The following is an 18365-nucleotide window of genomic DNA, read 5'->3' as shown; positions in this document are numbered from 1 at the left end:
TTTTTTTCAGCTGCTTGATTTAAAAGAGTTTTCCCTCTAAATTCTCCACGCTTGGTCTGGGCGTGGGAGGGAACGAATGTCACTGCGGTTCTTTGTGTGAAGAGACGTGCAGGAACCCCGGAGTCAGAACACTCCCAAGTGGCTCACGCAAAGGGGGCCTGTGGGGCTTGTTTGGGGTTGGGTGGGTGAGGACTGTACCACTTTTGTGCTCTTCACAGTGCCTGGCAGCTAGTAGGAGCATCATGCCTTAGAATCATAGAGTTGCGGAGTTTGAAGGGACCCCAAGAGTCATCTAGTCCAATCCCCTGTAAGGCAGGAATCACAGGTAAATAACCCCTGACAAGTGGCCATTCAGCCTCTGCTTAAAAACCTCCAAGGAAGGAGAGTCCACCACCTTCTGAGGGAGTCTCCTCCACTGTCAAATAACTCTTGCCCTCAGAAAGTTCTTCCTAATGCTCAGAATCTCCTTTCTTGTAACTTGAATCCGTTGTTTGGGTCCTGCCCTCCAAAGCAGGAGAAAACCAGCTTTCTCCCTCTTCCATAGGACAGCCCTTGAGATATCTGAAGATGGCTCTCATATCTCCTCTCAGTCTGCTCTTTTCCAGCCCAAACATACCCAGCTCCTTCAAGCGCTCCTCGTCAGGCTTGACCATCTCGGTTGCCCTCCTCTGCACACCTTCCCGCTTGTCAACATCCTTCCTAAATTGTGGTGTCCAGAACTGGACACTGGACTCCAGGTGTGGTCTGACCAAGGCAGAATGTAGTGCTTCTGAATGCCCATTGCTGGGGACCACAGACAGCTCATGCACTCGGATCCTGCTTGATGTTTTCCGACAAATAACACCCAAAAGAACCCAGGTCAAGACTGACATTATGCCAAACACACAAAGGTCGTAACCGGCTGATAAATAATCACAATTCTCATCAATTGCACATATAAACAAATGTTTGACATCATACAGCGTATTTGTTGCTGAAGAAGCCTAATTTTTATTCCTGTTGTTCTGTGTGTACGCATTCACTTCAAGTGGTATGTATAACAACGTTTATTTTGTGGGTTGATAGCAGACATTTGGGTTAAGAAACTGATTTTGTACTTCTTTATATAGCATATTTGTGCTGATGAAGCCTAATTTAGGCGAAACAAGGACTGTAACCCGGGTAACCTTGTCCCGCTTTGTTTGACGTTTTCTTCGTGGCCTTTTCCATCTAATTTTGGAGTGGCATTACTGCAGAATTACTTCTTTGTTTGACTTTTTCTTCGTGGCAACTTCACCTGTATCTTTTGGAGTGGCGTAACTACAGAGCCATCGCCAACCATTACAACCTGCATCACACCCCTCTGTGGCAACGTTCATGTTACAGACTGGCAGGACTATAATAATTATTACATCCATGCTTTATTTTTGTCTGCCTTGGGACCTTGATCTGTAAATTGTGGATCCCATGATACTTATGGATACATGTTGATGGCATATATTTACAGTTGAATGGTTGTGCCTATCTATTATTATGTTTGAGATTTATATTACATTTGTTTATATGTGCAATTGATGAGAATTGTGATTATTTATCAGCCGGTTACGACCTTGATGTTTTCCCACAGGCAACTAACTGTTCAACCACGATGAGAACAAGGTGCTGGACTGGATGGGCCTTTGGCCTGATCCTGAAGGCTCTTACATTCTTATCCTCAGCGTGGAGTGATGGGAAGCAGCTGCCCCTTTTCTGAATTCCCAGCAGTGAGAGAGAGGGTTAAGGATGCCTTGTGCTACCGCCATGTCTGAGCTATGTGCCTTTCTGTCTTTGCAGACTTCGTTTTATGGAAGGTTCCGACACTTCTTGGACATCATTGACCCCCGCACCCTCTTTGTCACCGAGGTAATGTGTGAACATGCATGCGTGCGTTTGCTGGGTAAACGATGATGGTGATTCATTTCATTTCTATGCTACTTTATATTTTTAATTAAAAAATCCCAAAGCAGTTTACAACCCACGTTAAAACATAAAATAAAACAATCTAGCATGAAACTGAAGAAAGTCACATATAAGGTAGACATTCAAAGCAACATATTTAACAAGAAACTAAAACATTATCTTAAAGATTTCAAAATGAAACTTTACAAAGGAAATCAACTATAGAATGCACGTTTAACGCAGCAAAATTAATAAAAAACAAATCTTAAAACATTTCAAGAGAAAACATTGCTATAGGGATTCAAACATGAAATGCACATTTAAAACAGCATAATTAGCAAGAGAATCAAATATGACCTTAAGCACGGAACATGATGCTACTGTGTTCCTAGGAAATCATATGTTTTAACTATGAGCTCCGATGCCTGGCCTTGCAGAACCAATATGGAGGGAGTTCTGTGCAGGTGCCAGGAGGTATGTGGGGAGACACTCCAAGATGTGCAGAAGCACTCAGCTAAACTAAACAAAAACCTGGGAAACCCCAAAAGGGTACCAGTGAGAACTGGGCACGCTTATGCCAGCTGTGTGTGTGTGTGTGTGTGTGTGTGAATCCTGGAAGAGTCCGTGGTTGTCTGGAACCTTCTTGTTGTTCTTGTTGTCATTACATTTTATTACCTGCCCTTCACCCTAAGGACCCAGGGTGGGTTATAACAATTAAAACCCAACATTAATATTGTTGGCATCCGGCTGTCTCGGGAGACAATGGAGGAGTCCGCCTTTGGGGGTGAGGTCAAACCGTTAGCAGGTTGCAGCCCCTGCTGTGGCTGTAGAGACCGCTATGGGACAGACATGTTTTGTTGCATCTGGGGCAGAGGAAGGAAACCGCTTGGACTGCTGCAGTTTCTTCTCTCTGGGCTCCTCCCAGCGGTCATTTCTCTTCTGGTCACTGTGGATGCAGGATCTGACTGTCTTCAGGTGTTGTGGTCATCTCTAAGACACAATATTACTCAATATAAAAAATATACCAAAATAACATGGGTCCTAAAAAAATATCCACCTCAAGTATATATTGAAGAGGGTGAAGAGATGCATCTTCAGCATCCTTTGGAAGCTGTGCAATGAAGGTACCAGGGACACCTCTGTGTGGAGGGAGTCCCACAGTTCAGGGGCCACCACAGAGAAGGCCCTCTCCTCCCTGGCCACCCTCTCCAACCTCTGAAGACAGAGGAACAACCAAAAGGTGCTGATCTTAGCACCTGGGAGGGTCTGTAGGGAAGGAGGCGGTCTTCCAGGTATTTGGGGCCTGAGCCATTTAGGGCTTTGAATTACCTTGAATTGGTCTCGGGTATAATGTCTCGGGAGAAATGTAAAGTACTACGTTGTTGTTGTTGTTCAGTCGTTCAGTCGTGTCCGACTCTTCGTGACCCCATGGACCAGAGTACGCCAGGCACGCCTATCCTTCACTGCCTCTCGCAGTTTGGCCAAACTCATGTTAGTAGCTTCAAGAACACTGTCCAACCATCTCGTCCTCTGTCGTCCCCTTCTCCTTGTGCCCTCCATCTTTCCCAACATCAGGGTCTTTTCTAGGGATTCTTCTCTTCTCATGAGGTGGCCAAAGTACTGGAGCCTCAACTTCAGGATCTGTCCTTCTAGTGAGTACTCAGGGCTGATTTCTTTGAGAATGGATAGGTTTGATCTTCTTGCAGTCCACGGGACTCTCAAGAGTCTCCTCCAGCACCATAATTCAAAAGCATCAATTCTACGGCGATCAGCCTTCTTTATGGTCCAGCTCTCACTTCCGTACATTACTACTGGGAAAACCATAGCTTTAACTATACGGACTTTTGTCGGCAAGGTGATGTCTTTGCTTTTTAAGATGCTGTCTAGGTTTGTCATTGCTTTTCTCCCAAGAAGCAGGCGTCTTCTGATTTCGTGACTGCTGTCACCATCTGCAGTGATCATGGAACCCAAGAAAGTGAAATCTCTCACTGCCTCCACTTGGGCAAAAAAAATGAAAGGCACAAATACAGGTGACACCTGGCTTGAGAGCAGTACATGTGAAAAGGATCTAGGAGTCTTGGTAGACCATCAACTTGACATGAGTCAACAGTGTGATGCAGCAGCTAAAAAAGCCAATGCAATTCTGGGCTGCATCAATAGGAGTATAGCGTCTAGATCAAGGGAAGTAATGGTACCACTGTATTCTGCTCTGGTCAGACCTCACCTGGAATACTGTGTCCAGTTCTGGGCACCACAGTTCAAGAAGGATACTGACAAGCTGGAACGTGTCCAGAAGAGGGCAACCAAAATGGTCCAAGGCCTGGAAACAATGCCTTATGAGGAACGGCTTAGGGAGCTGGGTATGTTTAGCCTGGAGAAGAGAAGGTTAAGGGGTGATATGATAGCCATGTTCAAATATATAAAAGGATGTTATATAGAGGAGGGTGAAGGGTTGTTTTCTGCTGCTCCAGACAAGCGGATATGGAGCAATGGATTCAAACTACAAGAAAGAAGATTCCACCTAAACATTAGGAAGAACTTCCTGACAGTAAGAGCTGTTGGACAGTGGAATTTGCTGCCAAGGAGTGTGGTGGAGTCTCCTTCTTTGGAGGTCTTTAAGCGGAGGCTTGACAGCCATCTGTCAGGAATGCTTTGATGGTGTTTCCTGCTTGGCAGGGGGTTGGACTGGATGGCCCTTGTGGTCTCTTCCAACTCTAGGATTCTATGATTCTGTAAGCAGGCAGCCCATGCAGCTGTTTTAAAGCAGGGGTGATGTGAGATCTAAATGGAACCCCCACCAATCATCTGGCTGCTGCATTTGGGACAAGTTGGAAGTTTCTGAGTCGTCTTCAAGGGCAGCACCACGTAGAATGTGTCGCAGTATTCCAGTCAGGAAGTTACCAGAGCATGGAGTACAGTGGCCGAGGAAGCATCTCTGTCCAAAAGGGGGCAAACCAGGTGGAGCAGGAAAAAAGCCACTCCGAACCCCCTGAGCCTCCAGGGACTGGGTTGAATCTTCTCCAGTGAAGGTTCTGACTAGGAGTGTGCACTTTGTGTTTGGAGATAGCATAAATCATAGAGGCCATCCTGGGTAAGAAACTTGCCAAGTAATTGCCTTTTTTGCCGGGTGCCTTTAAAAGGAGAATGGGCAGTGGGAGAACTTAAAGGGACTTGCTTCCCTCCCTTTTGTGGGCAACAAAAGGAAATGCAAACTACAAAAAGAAAGAAAGCACCCTGCAACATTTCAGAAGGATGCGGGCAAGGGCAAAGAAGTTATGGCGAATGAAAGAAGCAGCTTCAGGCTTGCGTTGTGCTCAATTGGCACAAAAAATTTGCAGAAACCAGGTGCAAAGCTGACTTGGCAGGCATGGCTGTGTGGGCAGGTGACACCGAGGCAGAAGGACCTGAGTGCCCAGCGCTTTCCAGGGAAGAGCCACAAGAAGAACTAGCAGAACTGAGTGCAGAACAGATGAGCAAGGCGATACAGAAGCCCAGTGTCCCGATCAAGGGAAGTCATCATGCTATTCTTTTCTGACTTGGTCAGACCACGCCTGGAGTCCCGTGTCCAGTTCTGGGTGCCACAAGCTGGAATGTGTGCAGAGGAGGGCAACCAAGATGTTCAAGGGTCCAAAAGGCAAGCCTTATGAGGAGCGCTTGAAGGGGCTGGCTATGCTTAGCCTGGAGAAGAGGAGACTGAGAGGAGAGAGGGTACCCAAAGGGCTGTCACATGGAAGAAGGAACACACTTGTTTTCTCCTGCTCTGGAAGGTAGAAGAAGAAGAAGAAGAAGAAGAAGAAGAAGAAGAAGAAGAGTTTGCATTTGATATCCCGCTTTTCACTACCCGAAGGAGTCTCAAAGCGGCTCACATTCTCCTTTCCCTTCCTCCCTGTGAGGTGAGTGGGGCTGAGAGACTTCAAAGAAGTGTGACTAGCCCAAGGTCACCCAGCAGCTGCATGTGGAGGAGCGGAGACACGAACCCAGTTCACCAGATTACGCTCTTAACCACTACACCACACTGGCTCAGTGGTAGGACTCAGAACCAATGGCTTCAAGTTACAAGAAAGGAGATTCTGACTCAACATCAGGGAGAACGTTCTGATAGCTGTTCAACAGTGAAACTGTCTCCCTTGGGTGATTATGGACTCTTCTTCCTTGGAGCCTTTTAAGCAGAGGTTGGATGGCCAACTGTCTTGAATGCTTTAGCTGAGATTCCCACACTGCAGGGGCTTGGACTAGATGACCCATGGAATCCCTTCCAACTTTCTATGATTCTGTGATAAGTTACTGCAACATCCCTTCCTCCAAGCTCTGCGACTGCAGAGCCCTGGCAAAATCACCCCCCCCCCCCGATTAGAAGCTAGACCTGCCGCACACAAGAGCTGTCTCTCCCCACCCCATGGCAAGCTTTGGGAGAAATGTTTCAGTTTTTGCGGGCACACTTCTTAACAGAGTTTTCTCAATGTTTGACTCTCCACGTATTAACCAGCCTCTGAAGGTTAGACTGAGCAACACCCAGGCCACCAACTGAGCTTCAGGGCTGAAGAGGGGCTTGAACCCTGGTCCTCATCCAGTGCTCTTAACCACTACCCCGCGCTGGCTCTCATGCATGTCACCCTCCTGCTCAGATTCAGTATTTTGCAGCTCTATCTGTACCTCTTCTGCCTGAGGCAGCCTGGCTGCGTGAGCAGCTGCCGCTTTGAAGCAACCATCCCAGAGCCTTTTCTTGCGCAGACAATTTGGCTCCTGAACTGACCATTTACTTTATGAGCATATTAGAGTCCAACTCCCTGCGCGCCAGGTTGAGAACATCCCCGGCAGGGATTTTATTTGTGCTTCTTCCACAATTGATTGGCTTAATCTGAGAGCAGGCAGCGAAGATGGATAGGGATGGGTTTCTGCGAGTCCTCTTTGGACACCCGCCCGAGAGAACTGCAGCGGAGAAAACTGCTGTTCGGAGGGTGTAATGCCGGCGATGATGGCTTCGTTTATGAAACACAAGCTGCAGTGAAACCTGTAATCAATTTTCAGGGATGCGTGCGGAAGGCGAGACGTGCTGTAGCAGGGACACCTTCGCTTGGCCTGAGAACTGCGGGAGCCTTCAGGAAGGTGAACGGGAGCAGGGGAAAGGGGATCCTCTCCCTGCCAAGGCAAATGCAGCTCCAAACCCCACACGGATCTCTTTGGGGTGAGCCCCTTGTGTGGCCACGGGCTGTGGCTCAGCAGTAGAGCATCTGCTTTGCATGCAGAAGGTCCCAGGTTCTTTTTTTATTTAATAAAAAGCTTTATTTTATTATTCATCAATACAACTATTAATACATTCGCATGTTACAAACAAAATAAACTAACATTCATTCTACACATCTTCAAGAAAAACAACAACAACAACAATGATAACAAATAAAGAACAAAGACAAAAAACTCAACCGATCTTTCCTTGCATCCTTACATCTGTTTTTCCCACCACCTTTCAACACCCCCCACCTTGTGCTTGACTTCCAATCAACTCAGCTGCAATTCCTTTCCACTTATCCTTTTTCTTTCTTTTAACACACTATTATTCCCATTTCTTATTTCTTAACAATTCTCCTTTGGTATCCAACTTATTTAATGTCCAATATTTATAACGGAACTTGTTTATTATAATAGGAGATCCGACTTTTCAACATAGTTTTGTAAATACCCTTTGAACGCTTTCCAATTTTTTTCTGTCCTTTCTCTTGTGGTCCTTCCAATTTCTTCCATTGTTTTGGACATATTGTAATATTCTAGAAGTTTGGCAAGCCATTCTATTTTTGTTGGAATTACCCCGCTTTTCCAATTTTTCGCTATCAGTAACCTTGCGGCTACTGTTGCATATAAATATAATGTTTTATTTTCTTCCTTTAAGCTTCCTGGGACTATTCCCAGTAGAAAACCCAGAAGGTCCCAGGTTCAATCCCTGCCCGTGTCTGTTATTCAGGCATAACTACAGTGGTACCTCGGGTTAAGAACTTAATTCGTTCTGGAGGTCCATTCTTAACCTGAAACTGTTCTTAACCTGAGGTACCACTTTAGCTAATGGGGCCTCCCGCTGCCACGCCGCTGCCACTGCGCGATTTCTGTTCTCATCCTGAAACAAAGTTCTTAACCCGAGGTACTATTTCTGGGTTAGCGGAGTCTGTAACCTGAAGCGTCTGTAACCCGAGGTGCCACTGTACTGTCGTCTGTGCTCTGGTAACCTCTTGGTTAGGTTACTGTGACGTGTTATACGTAGGGCTGTGTCTGAGGATGGTTTGGAAAATTTCACTGGTGCAGAATTCAGCAGCCAGGTTGCTCACTGGGGCAAGACGGCATGAGCATCTTACAGTCCGACTGCAATTTGTTTCCGGGCGCAATTCAAAGTGCTGGTTTTGAACTATAAAGCCTTACATGGCTCAGGACTGCAATAACTTAAGGACTGCCTCTCTCCATATGAACCTACCTGAGAACAGGGCCTTTTCTGCAGTGGCTCCCTGCTTGTGGACTGCTCTCCCCAGGGAATGCGGCAGTTGCCTTCATTATACAGCTTAAGGTGCCAGGCCAGCCCGAGAGCCGCTGTTGGTTGGAAGAGACAGTTGTTGTTGTTCAGTCGTGTCCGCCTCTTCGTGACCCCATGGACCAGAGCACGCCAGGCATGCCTATCCTTCACTGCCTCTTGCAGTTTGGTCCGACTCATGTTGGTAGCTTCAAGAACACTGTCCAACCATCTCATCCTCTGTCGTCCCCTTCTCCTTGTGCCCTCCATCTTTCCCAACATCAGGGTCTTTTCTAGGGAGTCTTCCCTTCTCATGAGGTGGCCAAAGTACTGGAGCCTCAACTTCAGGATCTGTCCTTCTAGTGAGCACTCAGGGCCGATTTCCTTGAGAATGGATAGGTTTGATCTTCTTGCAGTCCATGGGACTCTCAAGAGTCTCCTCCAGCACCAGAATTCAAAAGCATCAATTCTTCAGTGATCAGTCTTCTTTATGGTCCAGCTCTCACTTCCGTACATTACTACTGGGAAAACCATAGCTTTAACTATACGGACCTTTGTCGGCAAGGTGATGTCTTTGCTTTTTAAGATGCTGTCTAGGTTTGTCATTGCTTTTCTCCCAAGAAGCAGGCATCTTCTAATTTCGTGACTGCTGTCACCATCTGCAGTGATCATGGAACCCACGGAAGAGACAGTAGTGGCGCTCGAATCCTGCTTGTGGGCTTTGCAGAAAAGGCCTCTGCTTGGTCCCTCTGAGGACAGAATGCTGGCCTAGATGGGCTGTTGGCCTGACCCAGCAAGCTCTTCTTATGTTCTTACGTAGTATGGCTAAGCTAGATGGGGCAACAATTTGACCCAACCAGAAGGCAGCTGCCTAGGTTTCTTTGCGCTCTTTGCAAACTGGTGACACCTGGTCAGGCAGCCAGAGGCCCTTGCCCTCCCTCCTTTCAGCAGAAGAGCACTGCACGGGTGTTTGGGTTCGCCTTCAGGACAGCTGCCTTGCAGAATTGCTTCCTCCCGTTAGGAGAGAGTGGGCCCCTCTGCCTCCTAAGCAGGATCTGCCTCTGTGACTGGAGAATGCTGTGCTTTTTTGGCATTCTTGCCGTATGCTTTCGGGAGGCTTGTGTGTCCCATGCGGTTCAGGGGGGTGGGAGGGTCAGGAGCACGTGCAGCTCGGAGGCAGGACGTTGACCACCAACCTCTCTCCTTCCAGTCGAGGGAGGAGCTGGCGGGTGGGCCTGCGTGCTGCTCTGATCTCGGGACCACATGGCACCCATGCCGAGACAAAGGGGCCGTTCCTTTCTTTCTGCTGCTTTGACGTTTCCCCCCCCATCCTGGTGTTAACGTGACTTAAGAGCCGGCGTCGTTAGGGAGCCTGCTTTTTAGCACTTAACTAGCACTTTACATCTCCAAGGTGCTGCTCAAACATTAATTAATCCTCACTGTGAGGTAGGCACTAAGTATTACAATATGTTATAATTGCACTTTGCAGTGAGTAAACTGACAAAAATTAAGGAGAAGTGCCTCGCCCAAGAAAGGAGGCGGCAGCAACTGCAGAGCTGGAAGGAGAGGATTCCCCCTCACTGCTCAGCCGCTTTCTCCCTCCTGGTACTCCTGCAGGCGTTCCCATTCTGGAGGGCTCGTTCTACAGTGAGTAAGGGAAACAGTTGCCAGGAGAAGGAAGCCAAGAACCAGGGAGAAGAAACGGCTGGTGGTCTCCATTGCACATTACATGTGGAAAGCAGATTGCAGTTCTCCTTCTTCCATGGAGGGTGGGGCAATGGAGACTCTGCAGAGGTTCTTGGACTCCAAATCCCAACACGCCAGCAGCCAGCATGGCCAATGGTGAGCAAGGATGGGACATGTAGTCCAGCAACATGGGGCCCACCCCACCGGTTCCCTATCCCTGACGTATTGTAGGCTGAAAGAACCACAAAGAGCCTTGTGGCCCCCGGGAGACACGTTGCCAATGGCATAAGGGTTTCCGGACTGGAACCCATCTCCATCTCACGTCACGCCGGGCTTCTGATGAAGCAGACTCTTGCAGCAGCAGCAGCAGCGTTGGCTGTTGTCAGTTTTCTGGCCTGTAAGAAGCCACGAGACTCTTGTTTGGGGTCAAGCACATTTCTTACAGCACAAGACCTCCAGGGATCAGAGCGCCCTCCGTGGGGTGGCTCATTTGGCAGTTCTGTGTACCCACGTCAGTGCAGAGAGAGAAATCATGGAAGGTCAGGTGAAAACGCAGAGCAAAAAACAACGAGCACAGGCTGGACTACATCAAAGCTTGACTGCCTGCAAAGGGAGCCTGGCGACCATTCCTAACGGCAGGAACAGATGATAAAACAAGCAGTCTCACATTGCAGAGATGTTTAGCGTCTGGGAAGGGCTAAGGAACCATTATCACAACCAAGAGTCACGATTCAGCTCAGGTGACCAGAGAGACTTGTGGGCTGACTAGGCTTTCTGTGGGCGAATGGCTGCTTTGCAAGGTCGTAAGTGGGATGTGAAGAGGTTTGAAGGCCTGCTGGATAAAGATAAAGAAGCACCAGTGAAGGATTGGTTTGCTTAGAAACAAATGTGCTCATTTTTTGTTGTTGTTTAGTCGTGTCCAACTCTTCATGATCCTATGGACCAGAGCACGCCAGGCACTCCTGTCTTCCACTGCCTCCTGCAGTTTGGTCAAACTCATGCCAGTAGCTTCAAGAACACTGTCCAACCATCTCATCCTCTGTCGTCCTCTTCTCCTTGTGCCCTCCATCTTTCCCAACATCAGGGTCTTTTCCAGAGAGTCTTCTCTTCTCAGGAGGTGGCCAAAGTACTGGAGCCTCAGCTTCAGGATCTGCCCTTCCAGTGAGCACTCAGGGCTGATTTCTTTAAGGATGGATAAGTTTGATCTTTTTGCAGTCCATGGGACTCTCAAGAGTCTCCTCCAGCACCATAATTCAAAAGCATCAATTCTTCGGCGATCAGTCTTCTTTATGGTCCAGCTCTCATTTCCATACATTACTACTGGGAAAACCATAGCTTGAACTATACGGACCTTTGTCGGCAAGGTGATGTCTCTGCTTTTTAAGATGCTGTCTAGGTTTGTCATTGCTTTCCTCCCAAGAAGCAGGCGTCTTTTAATTTCATGACTGCTGTCACCATCTGCAGTGATCATGGAACCCAAGAAAGTGAAATCTCTCACTGCCTCCATTTCTTCCCCTTCTATTTGCCAGGAGGTGATGGGACCAGTGGCCATGATCTTAGTTTTTTATGTTGAGCTTCAGACCATATTTTGTGTTCTCCTCCTTCACCCTCATTAAAAGGTTCTTTAATTCCTCCTCACTTTCTGCCATCAAGGTTGTGTCATCAGCATATCTGAGGTTGTTGATCTTTCTTCCGGCAATCTTAATTCCGGTTTGGGATTCATCCAGTCCAGCCTTTTGCTGGAGCTGCATGCAGATTGGACCCAGATCTGAATGCACATATCTATCCACATTGCATTGCTTTGAACAGGGTGTTTATCTGGATGAACTGGGCTGTGTGTGCAATTTCAAAGAATCATAGAATCGTAGAGTTGGGAGGGACCCCAAGGCCTATTTAGTCCAACCCCTGCAATGCAGAAAATCTCAACTAAAGCATCCATCTCAGAGCCATCAAGCGATCAGTGCAATGGTAGTTGGATCAAGATGCCCTTTCATACACCAAACATTTAATTCTCCCAAGGAGCAGCTCTGTGTGAGAGCTGTTTGGGGTTGTGCCGTCAGAGGGGATTTTGGACTAGAGGTACCAGATTCCTGGCTTGGTCTGGCTGTCCCTGAGACCTTCTCCCGGGGGCTAAGTCCTCCTTCCCCTCCCTCTCAGCTATGGAATCCCTGACAGATGCACAAATGAATCTGCAACTGCCCTCTTTCTCCCTTGTTGCCCTGGCAGTGCAAAACTTCCAACTTTCCGAACTGATCAAGTTCCCTGGCGCAGGCAGAAGCCATGCCCACGTCCTGGCAGGTGTGAGACTACAGGGCTTAAAATTAGGCCTTTAATTGCTTGTAATGAAACTCTGTTGGGGTAGCTGAGGAGATCGGCGGATATTTTTGCAAAGCTAATTTGGTCCATGTGACATTTCCTTGGACAGATTGCTGCTAACGCACAGCAGGGACTGTGGCGGCTGAGCGAGCCGAGAGGCTGCTGCGCCCGAGAGCAGGAGGGAACAGGATGTGTCTTCGCTTGGTCTTCTCAGACAATCCCTCTGGACCACTGGCCTGAGCACAGCAGGCACTTGAGAAGTCTGATGCAGTTTGTAGAATCTGGCTCCCTCTCTCTCTCTCAGGGCCCCTGGAGGTGCTCATTTCGCAGGGGCCCTCCAGTGGCGCACTTACTTTTATTTATTTATTGAATTTATATATACTGCCCTATGCCCACAGGTCTCAGGGTGTTTCACAGGTCCTACAATGCACAGTCACTCGTAGTCCCTAAATTCATTAAGAGAAAGGCTACTTCAGTGCAGTCCTATGAATTTCTACCAAGTCCCACTTAGTTCAACAAGTCTCTCCCCAGGTATAGGGTTGCAGCCTAAGCCAGCTGCTTAAAGTCTCTTAACTTACAACAGTTGGGTATGTAGTAAACAAAACACAATGCTATTACAGTACAAATTAGCCAAGCAAAGAGGTGCTGCCATTCACTAAAATGAAACAGAATAAGACAAATCAATTAAAGCATTTCAGAAACACTGACCTTTGGGAATCTAGCTAAAGTTGAACTTATCCTGGAACCTAGTTAGGAAGGACAAGAGCCCAGACCATTTTAAGGTAGAGGATTTCAACTGATAACATTGGGTGCCCTGTGTTTTTAAAACGCATACAAAATAAGACTTGATAAAATACCCGTTCTCCATTTGTAAGAAGCTGGTCGTTTAGGGAGGGGCCACCTGCACTTTGGAACTCCCTGCCAATTGATATGCTGTACTCTTTTCGGCGCCTGCTAAAAACGTTCTTGTTTAGACAAGGCTGTCCGGATGCTTGGCAATCTGGTGTGAATTTTAACCTGTTTTAGTATTTTAACTTTTTGCATGTTTGCTATAATTTTTAATTGTTTTTGGTGTTTTATCTTCTTGTAAACCGTTTTGAGGGTTGTTGTTGTTTTTAGCGGTATATAAATTTTATGCAATAAGTAAGTAAATAAATGGCATGGTGAAGACATACGCAGTTCCACAAAGGAGCCTGGTTATGGGGATGCTGGCAGCTTCTCCTTTCCATCGGTGAAGGGAGGCGAGGTGCTTGGCTGTGGAGAAAGAGTTGGCCGCAGCAGAGGCCTGGGGAGGCTCCTGGAGGGGCCTGGCAGCTCTGATACAGCCCCCAGGCCACCTGCGGGGAGAGAAGAGGGTGAAGAAAGCCCAGCGCCTCCTTTCCACTGAAGGGGGGGGTCCTGATGCTGGCGAACATCGCGTCCTCACGGCTGGCACTGCCAGAACCTGGACCCCGTCCCAAAAGCAGGCCCCCGGAAGTGGGAGCACCCACCCACTGCTTCTTTTCAGCTCCATCCTCTGTTGCACCTTCTCTGGTCTGGACTGGTCCTTTTTGTCCATTCAGGTTTTATTTTTGACTCTCTGGTGCCAAAGAAGGGATAAGGTAACGCACAAGTGTTTGAAGCAGAGATTGGACATGGTTTGCATGTGCCATTTGTCCTATTCAGAACGATTGGCTTTGGCCAGGGTTGTTGTTAACAGCGACTACAAAGGATTCCTCAGTTAAGGTGGGTGGGGAGGGGGGTAGAGGACAAGACCATTCATTTATTTTCACCGCCCCCCCCCCAATGATTCCATTCAGAGGAGCACAGTGTGCCACGTAGATCCCTTGCAAAGAAGAACAACTCCTGCTAGGTAATCCCAGCATCGAAAACATACCAGCAGCAAGTGGAAAGAGCTCCCCGAATGCTAAGCAGACCGTTCTTGTTTGCTTTGCTTTTTGTGTGGAACTGGGTCACTTCCTTCGGCTCCTTAGTTACCGTCCACTCACTTGCCTCTCTCTCCGCACGGCCACAATGCTGCCAGAAGGATTGTCAGTCCTTCAAAATCTAGGTGTGTGTCGGGGGCAGGCTTCTGGCTTTCCTCCTCTAGATCTTGGGTCAACTGGTCTCTTTCACTCCCTTTTATTTTATTGCAAACCTTTCCATGCCTTTTTTTTTTTTTTTTTTGGTTATTTTGCCTCGGGAGCTGCATCTGGTTTAAATGGGAGGAAAATATTCTCACTTTTGTGGCAGGGAAGGAAAGGGCCAGCACGATTTTCAGCTCCATCCCAATCCTCCCTCCTTGTGAAAATTAAAATCCAGATTTGCTACTGACGTTTCTCCTGGAAGGAAGCAACCACACTGTAGTTTATCTCGGTTAAACAGGCGGTGTCTGCAACAAGCATGGGGCTGGGAGGAGCCTCCCTTTCTGCAGGAGTGGGGAGGGTGCTAGCGGTGTGCCCTGGCAGCCTCATTGCCTGACCCTCCTCTCTGCGTGTGCAAATTGGAGGTCTCTCTGGGGACTGTTGTCCAGCGGCCTTGGATGCGATGCTCTTCCCATGCTCAGCAGTCAGCTCCAAGCCCTGAACCCGATCCAACTCCTGCAGCCTCCAGCTCAGTGCCTAGATCACAGCTGCATCCAGGGGGTCACAACAGTGCCCCCTCTGCCCTTCTTGCCCTTGACTGTTGCGGCTGCCTTTCAGGAACTTGTCTGCAGAGGCAGAGCCTGTTATTTGGAGTGCAGAAGAAGCATTGCCTAATTCCCTCCTGCATTCCTGCTAGGAAGCTGATCTCCCCGGCCAGCACGGAACTGGAATATTGCTCTATGTCTGCATACAATGTGGTTGGCATGTCACTTCTGCGGATTAGTCTTCGATTAGTCTTCCTTCAAAGAAAGGCTCAACAGCTTGCGGTGCTAATCTCTTAAGGTTTTGCCCCCAAGGTTGTGCTGGCCTCGGAAGGCAGGAGTCTGTCTTTGCCGCAATTCCTGATGTCCGCGTGTCCCCCTTACCCTAGTCCCCCACCCCCAGACTTGCTTTGGTGGGGGGACCCCATTCTGGAGCCTAGCGAGCATTGCATTGCAGGGGGTTGGAGTAGATGACCCCAAGAGTCCCTTCCAACTCTGTGATTCTCTGCTCCTTGTGGAGTCACTGATAGGCAGCAGAGCGACATCGCACAGGAGCAAAAGGAGGCGGAAACGGCCACCAGCGTGTGGCTTCTGGCTCTTGCCAGAAGAACTATACAACATGTAGAAGACATCTGAAGGCAGCCCTGTACTGGGAAGTTTTTAATGTTTGGTGCTTTATTCTGTTTTAGATATTCTGTCAGCCGCCCAGAGTGGCTGGGGAAACACAGCTAGATGGGTGGGGTCTAAACATAAATCAGTTTCACTGGAATGCTGTGGCTCTTGGCATGAAAAGTGCCTTGCTCCAAGGTCCAGTAAGGCTTGGGTTCTGGGCCAACGCTTAATGGCGCCCCTATGCCGTGAGGACACTGGCCCTTTTCAGGGGACGGAATGACCTGTGTTCTCCTGGCTGCCACTTCTTTGCTCTCCCAAGGCACGCTTTGGGAGTCCAGGTGAGCCGGTCAGTGTAGACCAAGGGAAGCTTTCCCACGACTCCCATCACCCTGGATCATGGCCAGCTCTTCCTATGTCCTTTCATTTGAAAGTCCACCAAAGGTTGGGCCAAACATCTTCTGGAAGGCTTTCCACATTGCTGCCTGGGCTTACAGACTGGGCCTCACCGTCACCCAGTGCAATGTGGCCTGAGGGTTATGCTCCTTGGTATTTTGTGTCCAATAATGGTTTTTATATTGATGCAAATCTTGTATTTATTAAGAGCAGGTATCACCTTTCCCTTGCACGCAGCAGTGCTGAAGGTGGTTTACAAACAGCATGCATTTTGTGTTGTATTTTGTGCCCTGTGGTTTCTTTTTTTAAAAAAATAAATATTTTTTAAATTAATTTTCCATTTTTAACAGTATTATAACATCATATCCCCTTTACAAATTCGTAGCTCTGCCAAGTGTTTGACTGCCCTCCATTCTGTCATCTGGTTTTTATAAATCACATCTTACATCCACACATTTATACCATCTAAATTATACATTTATCTTAAATTATTTAAAACTTAAAGCATTAGTAGAAAGTTTCTTCTATTAAACATTGCGAATTTTATCACAGTCCAGCTAGTGTCTTTATGTGTGTGTAATTATTGTCTATATATTGAATAAATTTACTCCACTCTCCCTGGAACGCTTGGTCACTCTGGTTTTGGATTTTCCCCATCAGCTTTGCCAATTCCGCATAGTCCATCATCTTCGCCTGCCATTCTTCTACCGTTGTGCCCTGTGGTTTATTAATGGAGGGTGGTATATAAATTTAATAAATAATAAAAATAGTCAGCCAAGCTTTACTCCAAGTAGATCCATTGAAATCAGTGAGCCTAACTTAGTCAAGTTCATTACTTTCAGTGGGTCTGCTCTGAGTAAAACCTACTCAGATGCCACCCATCATAATCAGTAACACAATTTATAAAGCTCAAAACTAAACTAGTAAGAAAAACAACTGGAGAGCCTTGGAGACTCATTGCATGAGGTGGCTGATAAATAGTGGACCCACGTAAACCCCACAGCTCAGCCAGGCCCATTGGCTTGCTGAAGTAGAATCGTTTTGACATGGGATTATCAGAGAGGGGGCCAAGCGCATCTCCTGGAGCAGAGGGTTTCACAGTCTGGGCACCTTGACAGAGAGGGGCCACTCCTATGTGGGGCTTGGAAAAGAACCCCCCCCCCCATGACCTGAATGGGTGGAGGAGACCATTCTTCGCCATGTAGGTATTCTCCTTCTGCATGGTGTCCTTCCTTCAGTGTTCTGGGGTGATGGATCATTTGCAAATGAATAGCACCCCTTCCCTCCTGCCTCCAATACGAGACCTCCTACCTGAGATCTTCTCCCAGTTTTGCCTAATTTGGTTTGCCAATAATCCGGAGTCTGAATCGGGGCCTTCTGTGTGGTGGCCCCAGCAGTGTTGCATTTTCTCCTGCACAGTGCCCTGTTTCTGCAGAAGGTGAGCGAAAGGGAAAGGGCCAAAGCACGGTGGCAGACCACAGGGACAAGGTACTGAGGGACCATTGCTCTGACTTGGTATAAACTAATGTCCTGTGTTCAGAATCTCAATTTTTTAATAACCAGCTTTCAGGAGGACATGATAGCACTAGATTCATCGTTTACTAGATGTAGGTTTATCGTTTTGGTCTGATGAAAAGCCAGCAACGAATGTCTTAAGTTAGTGAGTGCCCAGGCGGGCAGTGTGTTGGCTGGGTGGGGAGGTGGGGGTCTCCTCTCATTAGCTCTCTAAAAAGCCCCCTCTCTGCTGCACCTCCAGCTCTCAGGTTGGCGCCCTTTTCTGCAGTTTCCCAAGCAAATTGCAAAGCTGCCTTAGATGTTGCAATGAAAAAGGAAGAAAGAGATCTCCGTGCAATTATCGGGAGCCTGAGGAAGGAGCAATCTGGGTGGCAGAACGCGAAGAGAAGGTCTCTTCCTTCTCCTCCTTCTGTGGGGCTCCAGTAGCTGCAGAAGCCAAAACCTTTGGAGCCAACTGGATTCTTTTTCCTAAAAGGCCTTTTCTTCAAAACTTGCAGTAAACTTTGATAAAGCAACAGCAGTGTTCAAACTTGAACTTTTGTGTTGTATCATTTTTTTTACATTTAACATAATTCTTCAATGGGAATTGTTCAGTTGTAAATCTATTGCTGCCCTAAGTGCTGACTGAGGCAAGGAATGCATTCTTACGCTGCTTAATTCAAGAAGAACCACTTTGAATCTCTGGCTGGATGAAGGAGAGGAAGGGGAGTGGAGGACTTCTCAGGAGATCACATTGCCCACCTGCTACCCTTGAGGCCGTCAGGGCAGAACGGACCTCTTGATAATTGTATATGAGTAGATGGCATTTCCCCCACGGAAATCAGACAG

The 18365-nt window shown here is 47.7% G+C and overlaps 1 protein-coding gene across 3 annotated transcripts in view; it reads left to right on the top strand.

Moving 5' to 3' along the window:
• Positions 1–18365, top strand: part of SFXN5 (sideroflexin 5) — an 82412-nt gene that overhangs the window by 5345 nt on the left and 58702 nt on the right. For all 3 annotated transcript variants that reach the window (XM_033161144.1, XM_033161143.1, XM_033161145.1), the window contains exon 2: positions 1813–1881. In XM_033161144.1, coding sequence (XP_033017035.1) covers positions 1813–1881 — 69 coding nt within the window. The remainder of the gene's footprint in view (positions 1–1812; positions 1882–18365) is intronic.

The sequence above is a fragment of the Lacerta agilis genome, chromosome 9 (assembly GCF_009819535.1).
Source record: "Lacerta agilis isolate rLacAgi1 chromosome 9, rLacAgi1.pri, whole genome shotgun sequence".
NCBI lineage: Eukaryota > Metazoa > Chordata > Lepidosauria > Squamata > Lacertidae > Lacerta > Lacerta agilis.
This window is presented reverse-complemented; position numbering and strand designations above follow the sequence as displayed.